The sequence below is a fragment of the Syngnathoides biaculeatus genome, chromosome 20 (assembly GCF_019802595.1).
Source record: "Syngnathoides biaculeatus isolate LvHL_M chromosome 20, ASM1980259v1, whole genome shotgun sequence".
NCBI classification, from domain to species: Eukaryota; Metazoa; Chordata; class Actinopteri; order Syngnathiformes; family Syngnathidae; genus Syngnathoides; species Syngnathoides biaculeatus.
The window spans coordinates 11,079,513-11,094,683 of NC_084659.1; the positions used below are offsets into that span (position 1 = coordinate 11,079,513).

General features: G+C 42.8%; 2 protein-coding genes across 11 annotated transcripts in view; one reads left to right on the top strand and one right to left on the bottom strand.

Annotated features, from left to right (window-relative positions):
- Positions 1 to 194, bottom strand: part of arhgef39 (Rho guanine nucleotide exchange factor (GEF) 39) — a 102,600-nt gene extending 102,406 nt beyond the window's left edge. For 3 of the 5 annotated variants that reach the window (XM_061807807.1, XM_061807810.1, XM_061807805.1), the window contains exon 1: positions 114 to 193. The gene's annotated coding sequence lies outside the window, so the exon portion shown is untranslated. Of the gene's footprint in view, positions 1 to 113 lie in introns of all 5 variants that reach the window. The other 2 variants (XM_061807813.1, XM_061807812.1) reach the window with 1 other exon arrangement.
- Positions 195 to 1,644: 1,450 nt separating this feature from the next.
- The window catches only part of lmo3 (LIM domain only 3), a 47,624-nt gene continuing 34,097 nt past the window's right edge, over positions 1,645 to 15,171 (top strand). Inside the window, exons 1-4 of one of the 6 annotated variants that reach the window (XM_061807822.1) lie at positions 1,867 to 2,008; positions 5,956 to 6,035; positions 7,071 to 7,142; positions 10,684 to 10,915. Coding sequence is in view for 4 of the 6 variants with exons in the window: in XM_061807817.1 (XP_061663801.1) it covers positions 5,969 to 6,035; positions 7,071 to 7,142 (139 nt within the window). In the remaining 2 variants the exon portion in view is untranslated. Of the gene's footprint in view, positions 1,689 to 1,865; positions 2,009 to 5,955; positions 6,036 to 7,070; positions 7,143 to 10,683; positions 10,916 to 12,567; positions 12,699 to 15,171 lie in introns of those variants that run through there. The other 5 variants (XM_061807817.1, XM_061807823.1, XM_061807819.1 and 2 more) reach the window with 5 other exon arrangements.

Here is a 15,171-nt window from a genome sequence, read left to right on the forward strand (position 1 = left end):
TCCCCATTCAAAAACAAAAAGCTGCAGCGAGTTGACAAGCCACACCTGACATGCAAGGACATTAAATAGCACATTTTCCTTTATCATCGCTCAAATGTGTTGGATTTCCAAACCTTGGCGGATTTCCATCGCTCATCCTCCTCCGCGGCTGATCAGAAGAACCTATTTGAAAACAGCCCTTAGCCAAGCTTAAAGGAGTCTAAGACGAGACAGAGAAGGGATGGGGATGGGGGCGGGATCTCAAAATGGCTCCAGAAGATGACAGGCCCAATGTGTTGCCGAGCCCGGATCTCTGCGCTTGATCCTTTCTGATTCCCTTTTTTTTCCCCACTTCATATCAATCCTTTGGATGGATGAGAGTGAGACAGCTCTTCCTGTTTCCCCTGTCTCCATTAGCTCCCTGGCGGATCTTCCTGATGTGAAGTGACTCCAGCTATAATCTCTCGCTAAGTTTGTGTGTTGTACAACTTGGCTCGATTTAACTCAACTTCCCAGAATCTTTTCTTGGGGTGCAAAGAAGCACGCGGCCCCTTTTATCGCACGAGTGGAACGAGGCTATATTGTGGTCTAACACACTGCTCACACACTCAATAATGCAGTCAAAAGTGTCTTCTTCTGACTCAATCCAGAAGGGAAATCATTCTCTAACAGTTTCCTTTCATAAGTACCGGTCGGGGCTTAGCTCCACTGTGTTTATCCCAGCCCACAAATCATTTTACCAAATGGTCAAAGAACAAAATAAATGATGGCCGAGGTCTCCCAGATGGTTTTAACCGGTTATCAATACGACTTGATTGAAAAAAAAAAGAAGAAAAAAAAGGCAAAAAGCTGTAATTTTGTGCCTCACTGTGCATAAAATCCAGGCCCGCTGTCTTGAGTAATGTTTATCCTCCTTTTCTCATAACAACCAGAATAAGTCCACTTGACATGAAGAGCAGCATCCAATTCCTCAGCTGGAGTGATTCTGAAAAGGAACAGGGTGACTCGCCTCCTCTGGAATTCTCACTTTATAACAAGCTCTCGGTCTCACAATGTATTCCACTGCACTTGTTACTGCCGGAGATGACATCTGAAACAACATACAACATGTAATGGAACGTGATCTAGGTCTTTCGCCGGTAGGGTTGGGCAGTTTTTGGATTTGAGCGATTTCGGTTCCTCATTTTCCAAACGATACTATTTCTTTTAGGGTCCTGGGTCAAAAGAAGTTTGCATAGTTCAAATGTAAAGGGTATCCAAATTATGAACTTCTATTTTCTCAGCAGCCTGCAGCATAGATCAAAACACATTTAACACTGGGTTCTTTGTAACCAGTATCAATATCAAATTTGGGAATTAAAAAGCAATGTGTGTAATGAACCTTATTGACTTAATTTTCATTGATTAATATTTCTGCTAAAAGTTAAATACTGCATAGCATTTTTTTTAAATACGTATTTGGGACTGGTTTATCATGTTACATGGTTTTCATGTGCACGTTTTAATTTGACTTCCTGTTTTGAGATGGGTTGGGATTAACCCTTTTATTTTGAAGGGCTGCAACGGAATACGGCACTTTGGCACGGGAATTAACTTCACAGCCACCTGTAAATTCTGAAAATGACACAGAAGGCAATGAAGGGAGGAATGGGTGGAACCAAATGCTGTAAAACATTGATTCATTTACCTCCCCACCGGTGATGCACAAGGTCAGTGATTGTGGCACTGTGAGGCAATGTAGATGTGAATTTTGCCCCTATTACCTGTGATGTAAAGTTGCAGCTTTGGTCAAGTTTGAGCTCAATGTTTAGCTCCCTCTTACGTTAGGTTTAAGACGAAAATGAATGCTTCAAGGCATCAGTGGAAGTGTGCAAACCGGGTTTGGCATGGTAGCTGCCGCAATGTTAACATACAAAATATTTAATTGTTTCACTCACCCAATTTGACGTCGCGGAGGTTTCTTGCGTCGGAAGCTGAGGGTCAGAGCGCCTTTGCACAATATTATCTTAATAATAACTGTTGCACTGAGGTAATTTATTTAAACATTGTTGATATTTATGTTAGCAGCTTCCGTTGGATCTTAGTACTGTTTTGCCTCTTCTTTGGTGGTTTACGCTAATTTCTTCTTCAGGGTCAACGGAACGTAGCCATCAAAACTGAGAATCGATTTTTTATTTTATTTGAACGATTCCAGGAGTCTGCGTAAAATTTATTAAAGCATCTGCGCTATTTGCATAATTGTCAATATTGTCCCGCTGTTAGTAATTTGAAATCATGAAACCTCATTTGGAAAACTGTCAAAAAACAACAAAAAAAGTATCAGTACAGTATTACCACAATACCGGTAACTTTCATGACTCAGTGATTCTCTGCACTGTTTTTATGTTTTTTTAAATTCTCCAATGCATTTTCTGTCAGTTTTCTGTCGTCGTCATAAAGTGGCCTCAACTACCGGCGACAAATTCGTTCTGTGCTTTTGCCATACAAAGTTCATGTCTGAAGATTTTAATGTTATCTCCCCTGGTAGTATAATGATGATAAATGACATTTCTTCACGTATCTTAACAGTTTCACGGAGTTGTAAATATTTCTGCCTTTACTTTTTGAGGACTTTTTTTGCACTGACCATGCTGGCAGTGACTCATTATCAGAAAATACAACCAACAAAAGTTAACGCATATCAGTTAAACGGCACAAAGAAGTATTTTGTTTCGACAATGTTACTGAGTTTAAAACATTTTTCATGTATTTTTAAGTTTTCTTGACTTAAATGTTCAAAAGCATGTTATCTAGCCTTGAAGAATGTGTCTCAACAAATACTTCCCTCCAATGCCAAAAAAGTAGTAAAAAAAATTCCTTCCCGAGGTAGTTGTCACGGATCGTTTTTATTTTTATTTTTTGTTTGTTTTGAATCGCGAAGTAGTTTAATATTAATGTATTCTGTCAGAAGGGTCCTCATTTTGAAAAAGTATATTATGGTTGCTTTGCAAGTAGTGTAGATTTCCACTTTTAGTTACTGGTGTTCAGATTTTAAAAAAATACAAATAAAAATAAAACTAAATATAAATACTAATATAATTCGTTCGTGATGACTGGAGTCACAAAAAAACAATTTCATAAATTAAATTTGGATGATCATTCTAACCAGCAGTTTTTAAAAAAATGTTTTCCTTCATTTTTTTAAATGCTTTTAATCATGTAAAACACATTGAATAACAGTACCTTGTGTATGAAATACAAATAAATGTTTTTCTTTGTTTATTGGATTATTTTTTTGCGTGATGTCTAGTTTTTAGAAACAAACTTTCACAACATTTTAAGTGAAAATCTGAAGCAATTTCCTTCATCAGCCTATATGTTTAATTTTCATTATGTGAATCAATCCAAAATAATCTTCCGTCCATTCCTTATCTGAGCCACTTATCCTCACAGGAGTCGCGGGAGTGCTGGAGCCTATCCCAGCTATCTACAGGGCAGGAGGCGGGTTACACCCTTAACTGGTTGCCGGCCAATCGCAGGGCACATTGAAATAAACGAGCATTCGCATTCCCAATCACATCTGCAAGCAATTTAGAGTTTCCATTAGTGCATGTTTTTGGGACGTGGGGGGGAAGCCAGAGTGTTAGGAGAAAACTCAAAGGCACGAGGAGAACACACAGGCGGGACCGGTGTTACGGTCTGAGCGCTCCCCCGTGCTGAAAAATCTCCTTGTGATGAATGCGCATGCGTTACTAACGGGGGAACTCTGGCTATGTAGCAAACGCTTACCGGGAAATCTCCTGGTCTCATAGTTCCTCTTCTTCTACATAGAGGGAGCTAACATACATCATAATCTAACTCTAACCTTAAAACAAAAGTTGCTTAAAAAAAAAAAAAACACATGTATGTTCGTTCGCTGTGTTCATTTTTCTGAGACGTCCATAGCGAACATGAACACTCGGCGACGAGTTGTCGAATGGCACATGTTGAAGCATGGATAGGGATGTTTCAGAATGGCTGGAAGTTTACAAAATGTACGCGTATGCGCATTACTCACAAAGAGACTTTGCAGCACCGGGAGGGCTCAGACAGTCACACAGGGATTTGGCCTCTGATTGGTCCTCGGAACTGTGACCCTTCGCCCATCGCATTCCCCAAAATAATGTTTTTAAAAATCAAGGGTGTCGTAAAATCATTCCACCCTAGAAAAAGTTCAAATAAATAATTAAAAGGTGAACTCGATGACATCTGTGCCCTTGTTGTTCAGATGGAACTTTCTTTCGCAAACCTTTGCTTCCCATCGCTACTAAGGAATATATATGTATATTAAGATATATATCCATCTTGCTGTTTTATCATTTCACAGATACCAAAACAACAGTTGCTACAGGAAAGTAGAGTGACAGAGCCTGCAGCCTTGTGAAATGAAGTGATTAGCCATCTTAATTAGCTGTCGTCTTTGGCCCTGGCCTTCTCTGCATGATGGAAAGTTGTGCTTAGAGGATCAATATGGAGTAAAACAACAGCCACCCACAAGGCTGCTCTTAATCAACCATCGCTTGGCTTGAAAGCTGGGGTGGGGGCACGTAGAGACGCCGGCCGTACAGGGTAGAGGGCACTGTGCTCTCAGTTGACTCTCATCTGATGGCATCATTCCTTTTGTTGCAGCTGATTCAAAATTATTCAATGATTTGTATATGTATATATATTTTTTTGGGTGGCATCGGATGCCAAGGAACTCTGTTGAAGTGAGTGGAGGAGCGTTCTTTGCTCAGGACATAGCTTCATCTAAAAGGGAAAAAAGTCTTATGCTGCCATCTTGTGGATCCACAGGAAATAACAAACCTTTTGGGCTGTTTATGCTATTTGCTAATATACTGTAGTATTCTATAAAATCATACAGTAGTTACATCATAAAATAAATGGACAATAATGATTTCCGTGATCACATTCAACAAAGCAGAGTGTGTCAAAAATTCTCTTCATCCTTCAATGTGTTTAGTTTCGATAGAATTGTACAAAATAGCAATCATTTGAAATGCGCCGCATCATGTAAAAATGTAGAACCCGAACCACCCCCTTCCACTCGTTGGCGAGGCTTCTACTTTAGGGAGTGAACACAAAATAGATGAACCGACCAAATGATCTATAAAGCTAATTGCCAAAATTAACTCACCTATTTTTGCTGCGCTTTGCATTTTAGAGGGCCAATTAGCAACCTGAGGGGAGGGGAAAAAAAATGGTCTGACCCAATTTGGTCCCAGGATCTCACAATTAATGCAGACTGTTAGTGAGGAGAATCAGGCATTTAAAGTTGGAAGGGAGAGGTGGGCGACTTTTTTACATCCCCATCCGCGGGGGCATTTTAGTTTTAAAGTACTACTAAATTTATTCTTCTATACAGTGTGTTAAAAAACTGCATGGTGCTCCAATTAGCTTTTTTTGTACGGTGTAACAACAGAAATAATGCTGACAGTTATAATTTGCAACTATAAGAAGAGAAAAACAAATCTTGGGCCAATAATCGGGTCTAATTTGAGCATTTTCCTAAAATATTTTGCAATAATTTGCTCAAAGACAACCAAGGCTCGATTATCACGTCACTGAAAGATTATCCTGATTGATTTATTTTATGGTGCGCGTATATGATTTTATTTATTTTTTTTGTCTGTGTGTGTGTCCCCTCACTGATTTAAAAAAAAAAAAAAAAAAAAAAAAAGTTTCAATGGTAAATACTGTTCCGTCCCTGTGAGCCTTTGGCAGTTGTCCGGCGAATGTAATCATTTGAGACTTTAAATTTGAAAACTATACATAACAATTCATATTTCCAATTTAGTCACGTAATTTTTTTTTTCTTTTCTCCTCCTTGGCCTATTTTATATATTTGTTGAATGTCAGACATTGTTTTCTTTGTTCACCCACCTAAATCCAGTGTGCGCCTTCCGTTAGTTTGTTTTCCGTGATGACCTTTGTCTCTTTTGTCACCGTGTCTTACAGGCAACAACGGCAAATGATTATGGAGAAGACGTCTGGGAAGCAATATCCCATCTTCAGCCTGAAGAGAACGGTTCTCATAGGTATTAAATTGACTATTCATTCATGTGTTTGTGGCGGTGGCGGCCGCAAATCCAATATAAATGTCCCGTTCTAGGCGGCACACTTTGACTGTCAACTGACTGCAATCAGGGATTGTCGGCGAGAGATTAAAAGATATTTTCCTCTTCAGGCGGAGTAAATTGGTTTTGGATTAAGGCTGATTGATTGCTGGCGAGGTATACAGCAGTCTGTTTGAGATGTTCAGTTTCGGAACACACAAGTAATTTCAGCCCAAGCTACTCAAGGAAATCGCACCGGATGGAATCGATAGATATTATGTAGCAGTTGCCAGCAATGCGCTGTTCAAGGTTATCATCATTAAAGGCTTGAAGAAATATTATTCAAAGGGAAATCAGAGTTTTCATGGAAAGATGAGGTTCAACAGGAGTGTGGCACACGTTGATGACAATGTATAATAATCACTTGTTTGAATCGAAGGGCCAATTACAAGACTTTCCTGGAATTGCCTCCAACTCTGTTGGTCAAGCCAACTTTTTCCATCCACTGGTACCGTGACTGTGCGCCTCCCTCTGGTGTGTGCGCCTTTGCCACCAGGGGGACGACGACGACGACGACAGTGTGATAATTCCGCCGTTGTGTCTTGCTGGCCACAGTAAAAGGCAACTCTAAAATTCTCTGTGCAGGCAATTAGGAAACAGCGGGTCCAACTGATCCGCTATCACATCATCACGCAGTGAGGTTTTTTTTTCCCCCTTACTTTATACTTTGGGTTGCGTGTGATCTCTGAGATACTGTGACGCTTGATTCCCACCCCAAAAAAAGAATTGTCAGCAGGTGACTTCACCCGCTGTAGAGCAGGTTAGCTTGACAGCACAGGTTACCATGGCGACATGTCCCGCTGAAAAGTAAATTAGCTTTTCGATAAAAGCTGAAGTTGCCTCGCCATGCCCGTACGCTTTGTGGCTGAAGTCTTGGAGTGTCGGGGGGGGGATGAGCAAGAGATAGCGAAAGCATTTTTAACAATTTATAATCTCTCTACTGTGTGTATGTGGCAGGTGGACACCTTAGCAAACACAAATGCACCCCACACCCTTGGCACCACGTCAGGAAGTTCACCAAGCAATCAAGTAAGCCGCTCGCCAGAAGCTAACACTCGTCTGTGCGACCAACATAACTGAATGCATCTCTGCTTACCTTGCACAAAGCCACCACGGGCTAAGCTAACTATGTTACCTTGACAGTTTTACAGTAAAAACATACAATATCACGGTTAGTCTATTGTGCAACTCCTCCTGGTGTGTGCCTTGGCCACCGGGGGTAGTACAATATACACAATCACAAATGAAGTTCATATTATCTAATCGTCAGTAAGCTGCAGGAATGTTGATCGTTTGTTTGAGTGCTTATCAGTATTACTATATTGTCTGTCTACATGTGTTGTGGCACCATGTGTCCAAATATCTTTTGCTTAAAGAGTTAACAGGGCAACATTGATGCTAGTTTTTGTAGCCCCTCTATGGTGTTTTACATTGTGCGTGTTAGCATTAAGGTAGGGAAGCTCTGTATAAGGCAAGGTTATGTGGTTATTTAAATACAAAATGTTTAATTCTCATGTTTATGTTAGCGGTACACTACAATCACTCAAAGTTTCTTTATTTGCCAAACTGCTGCTTCCTGAGAAGTGAGTTAAGGTGAGTTTGCTACAACTCTAAAGCAGACCATCAATCATCAACCAGAGCTTTTTACCAACTATACGATAAAAAGTCAATTTTCCATAATATGTCTTTAGTTAAGGCAGTGACATCATTTAGGGCCGCCAATAGCATTTTTCTTTGCTGAGGCGTTGACGACCGTGCTCGCATTTGCATTTTGAGTCATAAAAACGCTGATTTAGATACAATTAGCTCTGATATTATTTTTTACATACTATGGATGAGTCTTGTCACAGGGCTCATTTTCCATCATAAAATTGCATGACATTCCATTCGATTTGAGCCGATGGATTTAATTGAAATAACACATCTCACGTATGAATTTTAAGTGCCGTTTCAATCATCCTCCATCCTCTGGATTTTTATTGGCTGTTCCCAGTCAAACGGATGAACGAAACGGCCTATAACGCCAGCGCCGGCTCTTCTGACTGCTGATGCTCTCCTGTTTTATATTCCCACTAAATGAATAGACATTTGAATTAAGTAATCGTCACTAACTCTCCGAGGAGTAATAAGAAGGGTCAGTACTCTTTGGCCCGTGTCTCTCTTTGGATTTGCGCCGTTCCCTTCTGACTGATTACTGACAGAAGGTGATTCTCGGGACTTTTTTGTACGAGAAGAAATGAGCGTGGAACTTCTGTCTGCCTCGAGACAAAAGTGTCCTGCGAGAGGGTAAAAGGGGGAGAAATTTTTCATTAAAATTACGTATCCCTTGACCCCCGCTTCAAGGTCAGAGCAATTTTTTAGCCTGTGTTTAAGGAGTGCTTTTGATGGTCATTAGCGGAAGACATTGTGGGTCGTGTGTGTCAGGGTGTCTGAAGGACCAGGGTCCCATCCTTAAGGTCCTAAATGACCTGAAAAGACTCTCTCGTGAGGAAAATGATAGCAGAAAAGAATTCGGGAAGGATCATAGGAGGCATACATTGAGAGTCAACGTGATTTCAGTCACCCAAGGGTCTGGGTCAAACTTCATTTAGTTAAATAATGTCATTTTGGTTTGTTTATAGGATTACAAAAAAAACTTCTAGCCATTGCACATACACAGTTTGGATATTGACAAGTAATTTGGCGTTTCCGTCATGCGCCACTAGAGGAAGCTCACGTTGCACTAGCATCTTTTAGAAGCACTAATTTAAGTTGTAAATTCATCTTACACGTCCACTATGTCATTGAAATGCGGGAGGAAGTTGGAGTTCATCCCAAAGAAGCCCCATGGAAGCACGGGGGAGAATAATCTACAGAGTTTCGGACACAGAATCTCTTGGTTGCGCTAACCGCTAGGCTCACCATGTCGCCCCGCCTTCTTTTTACTCACGCCTAACTATCAAGGAATTAACACATTTCATCATTTGAATGACATGTCTAAAATGAGCAGCATGGTGGACTAGTGGTTTGCGCGTATAATTCAGTTGTATTTCACATTTTTGGAAAATACATTTTCATTTTAGATTTAGGAAGTGTTGCTCTAGAGTCTTTTATCTAGGTACAGTTTGTGTTAACTTATGTGGAATATATTTTAATTGAATCTGTGTTCAAGTACTTGGGATTTTTCCTGTATTTAAGCAAGTGGAACGGTGGATCAGCTGGAGAGCGTTGGCCTCGCAGTTCTGAGGACCCGGGTTCAGTCCCGGACCAGCCTGTGTGGAGTTTGCATGTTCTCCCCGTGCTTGCGTGGGTTTCCTCCGGGCACTCCGGTTTCCTCCCACATCCCAAAGACACGCAACATTGATTGGACACTCTCAATTGCCCCTACGTGTGATTGTGAGTGCGGTTGTTTGTGTCGATGTGCCCTGCGAATGGCTGGCAACCAGTTCAGGGTGTCCCCCGCCTCCTGCCCATTGACACCTGGAATAGGCTCCAGCCCTTCCCACGACCCTTGTGAGGATAAGCGGCTAAGAAAATGGATGGGTAGATGGGTGGTGGATTTAAGCGCAGAGTTGCTATTGAAACTGCATAACGTTTCAATTGTTCAGGTTTCTGGTATTTCCGATAACGTAGCATTTCCTGGGCGATGCGGTAACTAATTCACCAATAATTTTGTTTTGTTTTGTTTTTTTCCCCCACTATGCTTTCGTGGGGACTTCTTTGCCTGCATCGCTCAAAAACCTCCTCACACTCAACCACTTTCATGGAAGGTGCCCTTGTTTTGTTTTTTTTTTTTTTGTTTTTTTCAAAAGTGAAAACACGTGACATTAGCATTTCCGCCGTGAGTCCTCGTTTTAGCACGGCGGCTTATTAGAGGGGTGATCGGAGTGGCACTGATTGGCATTACAAAAAAAAAAGCTGCGCGATCACTATTTTACTCTTTAGTGTGGCACCCAGCTTCTCTCAAAGTTCCCATCAGAAGAATTATTTAAGATAAAAGACATATGGAAGAGAGTCTCCCTTGACAGATTATCATTACAACCCTTTATGGGATTTTTTTTTTTTTAACTTCCTGTGTCACTCACACTGACTCCCAACAGGCTGCGAGTCATGGGGGAGTCGTGGGGTTGGAGGCTGGGGCTGGGGGTGAGGGGCTGGGGGGTTAGTGGGGTGAGTGAGTGAACACTGTCAGCTGGAGTTAGTCTGGCTTCACTACAAAAGGTTAGCATATCTGACTGTCAATAGTAAAGTCTTGTGGGTGGGTGGGAGGAGACATTGGAGGTGAGGCGGTGAAGGTGGGAGGGTGGTTCTGGTGGTGGGAGTGGGTTGTGATGTGTGTTGGGGGGGAAGGAGGGGGGGAGCTGCGCTTTGAGAGAAAGAGATACTTTGATATTTCGGAATGTAAGGAGGGTGAATGTGGAGAACTGGAGGTTGGGGATCTAATTACCGGGCCATAATTGGGGGCTGGGGAATAGGGTTGCCGTCCTCTCAACTCGCTGCAGATCAATTATGTTAAGAGAACATCTGTAAGTAGAGCTTAATGAGGTCCATTAGAGCAACATGCGCTGCCTTCCCTAACGGTGCTTGTCAGCTTCTTGGATGAGCTGGAGTGTGCTGCTGACTGGGGACCTGGCGGAGGGGCTTAAATAGGAGAGCGCTGGCTCCACTTGGAGAGAAAACCGAAGACCGGGAGGAGAGAGGAGTTAATACGGACGCCGGAGAACTTGAGGACACGCGAGACTTTCTATCCCCTGCGCCGATTGGAAGTGACGAAGTTGAACGGTGAAGATTTTGATTTTGAACGCCACTGCCTCCACTTCAAGGTAAGCGTTTCAGTGTTTGTTTTTGGCTGTGTGTAAAATGCACGGAAACGTGTAAGAATCCAAAACTGCAGTGTTTTTGTTTTTTTTTTTTCATCCGTCCATTCATACGGGGGTAGATTCATTTTGGACACCCCGAGTGTTGCTGCACGACTTTAACTCCCTCTTTATGGGCTGTGCGTAAAAGCACGCGTAAAGTAATCCCAACAAACTGTCTGTAATGCGTCTGAAAATCTCAAATCTGTTTCAGTGAAAGCTCTCATCCATCCCGCATTCACACTGAGGAGGGGGGGGGGGCGATAATGTGTGGAAACGCGGGTGGGAGGGCATCGGGGGAGAGAGGCTTCGCGGCAAATTGCATGATTACCAAGATAGGCCACCTTGAAATAATTCAATCCATGACAAAACCTAATTACGGCCAGGTAATACCCCTGTCAGCTTTAATGCATCTCATCACTCATAATGGCGCGCGGAGAGCATTTTATGACCCATCTCATTATCGCCGCCTTTTGAGGCTCAAATCCGAATGCCATTCTGTCTCCACGCCTGTCAGAATTTCGAAGACAACAACTTTGACGTAAAATATATGAAAAGTTATTCTAGTATCTTATAGTGATTAGATTTTTTTTTTTTTTTTTTTTTAAGAAACAAGGGAAAGTGTGCAATTATTGCACTCATTGTAGATTGGAAATGGAAACTGACATCGGCGACCCGATTGGATGCCGATTCATTCAAAGAAAGTTGCCAGGACTTAAATGCCACAACCCCGCACAGGGAAAGCATATGGAACGCAAATGCGTGACACGTTTGGAGCTTGGTGAAGTTGCCAGGGCGCTTAATTTGAAGTCAAAACATCGCGAAAAGAAGGAAAGTGAACAAACTGTCGTGCATTTGGTGCAATTAGATGTATTTCTCTTTTCACACATCCATTTGGTTCCTCCTAAGTTTTTATGACGCATGAGTGGAGCAGCCGAGAAGTAAATGATTATGTTAGTTGCAAATATCTTCGTGTTGTTGGGGTGGGTAGGTGATAGGGAGGGGAGGGGGGGGGTCGACCGATGCATATGTAGACACCGGCCACACACCTCGCGCACTTTTCAGAATTGCGCAGACCGGCGAGCACCTGCCGCCTGGCTCCTGACCCTCCCGAGGATAACTATGAGTGTGTGCAAGCGAATTTGCGTGCAGTCAACTTGTTGAGAAAGGTGGGTGACTCATTTGGGGTGGCTCGGTTGGGTTGGGTCGCGCGTGCCGGTGCAGCTCGCGTTTTTGCGCATGCAGGTCGTTCGGTGGGATTTTGTGGCTGCGCCGCGGAGAAGAAGCAGCATCTCTTTGTCGTGCTGTCACTCGGCGCTCTCACTCGCCTCGCCAACCCCCCCCTCGTTCTCTCTCTCGTTCTCTCTCTCTCTCTCTCTCTCTCTCTCTCTCTCTCTCCTCCTCCCTCTCTGTGTGTGTCTGTCTCTTACACACACACACACAGCTCCACACTCTGGTGGCAAAAACCTGCGCGCAAACACCACGCTTGACGACCTTTGCTTCAATCCCGCATTTTGCTGAACGGAACCTCTTTTTATTTTTGGGGAGGTGTTTTTTTTTTTTTTTTTTTTTTTACATCCCTTATCATCGGCTGGATTGCTCCCCCCCCCCCTTTCTCCCCTCCTCCCCCGCGCGTCTGTGTGTGCGTGTGTGTTGTGTTTATATATAAAACAAAGCCAGCTGCTCGACCGGACCGGGTTGCATGCTGCTGACGCGGCTCAACAAATGCAGAAAAGGGAGAAAAGTTTCGGTAAGACAGCTTTTTATGTTGTTGTTGCTGCTGCCTGTCGTTTTAATCTCCCCGCGAGGTGTTCTAACGTGATAGTCACTGTCGAATTAGCTGCACTCCGCTGCCATGGCAACGGTAATTAAAGTGATCGGGTGAAATGTCATCGAATTGTAGGAGGTTTAGGATGTATGTGTGAGTGAGTGACGGGTCGGCGGGTTTGCTCTCCTCCGACGTCCTCCATCCGGTGATGATGCATCTGACCGCGGGGGACGCGCAGTCAGCCCCGCTATGGAGGATACGAGCCAGCAAGCAAATAAAACAGATATCATTAACGCTCCGAGCAGCTGTGAGTCCCCCCCACCACCCCTCTCCTCCTCCTTTATGGGAAAATTACTCTTTTGTTCAACCACCCCGTACCCTCCTCTTCCACCGGCAATCGGAAGAGCCAAGTGGACGAATTCCTGCCATGCTTCTCCCCTTCTTCTCTGATTTTGTGTGTGTGTGTGTGTTGGGGAGGGGGGGTGGTGCTGGCTTCCCCTTTTTTTCTTCTTCTGGGTTCGGTAATGAGCAGCGGGCGACTTTGTAGTGTTAACGAGGCTGCAGGACGGATCAGTGCAGCTGAACAGGAGCGGCGGAGAGGAACCAGGGGGCGAGCAGCAGCCGAGCGCTCTCTAAATCCAGCCAATTAACAAATCAACAGCCGGCAACTCGCTGTAACAAATGAGCTGAGCTCTCTGGCGCACCGCAGCCACTGGACGCGCACGCCTTTCAGGCCACCCCCCAAACACAGAAGTTGCAGTAGAAATAGATGAAACTGACTTTTACTTGCACAAAAAAGGCAGAAGGGATTGTAGAAATACACAAATATGATCGTGTAAGTATGGCGCATTGATTTTAGGCCTTAAAACAGATGAGGTATACAGCTGACATCTTTAGAAAGTAATCTTAAGTATTGATGCAAGTTATTTTGGGCGGCAAAACACAAATTTGAACATAAATACTCCTTAATTTGCAGTCGAAATGTGTTAACAATTCCTGACTATTTTATAAATGTTATGTACGGTGCAATGTATTCAAGGCTGCTGATTTGCTCAAAATATATACAAAGTGGTATTCAGGGGAAAAAAAAAAACATCCTAAAAGTTAAAAAAAAAATTTATATATCGTTATATATCCACGGTGCATCTTAAAAAAAAAAAAACCAATAACAACAAACTGATTTGGGCATAGAACGTGTTCATAATGCGTTCAAACAGCATTTTACACAAAATGAAATAAAAGGATGCTATTCTTGAGCGTTATGAAGGGGCTTCCTAATGCCAAAGTTTGAATGGGATCACAGTTAAAGAGCTTAATCTCTAAGGATAATGTAATTGCATCGTCATGCAGGGCCCCAAAAATGCTGAAGTTTTTATACTGGATTATAACACACACAACTGACGTCTTCTATATTTAAGGATTGTTTTCATTGCATGTTATGTGGTGAATTTACACAGATTTAGTGGATCTCTGTCTGACAGGAAACTAAGTGCACGCTATTCACTACCAGAAATGCACACTTTCACAAGAAGTCGATGTAACATCAACATCAGGAAAATGTATGGGCCACACATGAAGAAGCTTGACAACAACTTATTTTCAATGGAATTGGATTATTGAAGTGCGTGGTATTTGGGACTTACATCACAGGAAATGTAAAACAGAAAACCAATGAAACACTGCCTTGTTCTTAATGTAAGGATACTGTGATGTGGTCGCATGCTGATCAAAACTGCATGTGCAGTTTCAATAGAAATAGATCAAATGTCCTGCGTGGAATACTTATACAACAAATACAAACGGTAAATTTTGACCTTTTGAAAAGTTTCCATTGTTGTAAAGACAGTTTATTGGGTGTTTTCTGCAAAGTTGATAGAACATTGAAGGAAAAAGACAGATAATTCTGAACTAAACTGAGCAGTAGTGCGTGTGTGTGGTGAATGGTGGACAAAGAGGGAACGGGGGTACGCCTCTCCTCAGGGAATTGTGGGAGAATACTAATTTCAGCCCGCTCCCCCCCCCCCCCCCCCCATCCCCGCCTCTTCTTTAAGTCCCACAGTGGACCAACAAAGGCTCTCCCCAGTCAGCTCAGGCCAAACAATGCAGACTCTCTGCAAAGCTTCTCGTCTGGGGCCACGCCCCTTTAAATGCAGAGGAGGTCAACACATTTAAAAACAGTTAAAAAAAAAAGTGTCCACAAAGTGCTGTCTTTGTGCCTGTGTGGGCTCCTAGTTTGTCGTGACCACCTTCACCTCCCAAGCCCAGTCCACCAAAACACACTTCAATGCTGAATATGTGTAAAATATTACACATTTCCTAAAATTGGGACAATCTGAACATTTCGTGATGACACAGAGTAGGATTTATAATCGCCGCCCTCCAGATTAACATCACTTTAACATTTTGTTTTGAGCTGCCTTGGCACTTTTCCCTCCATCTCTCCACGAGCAACAGA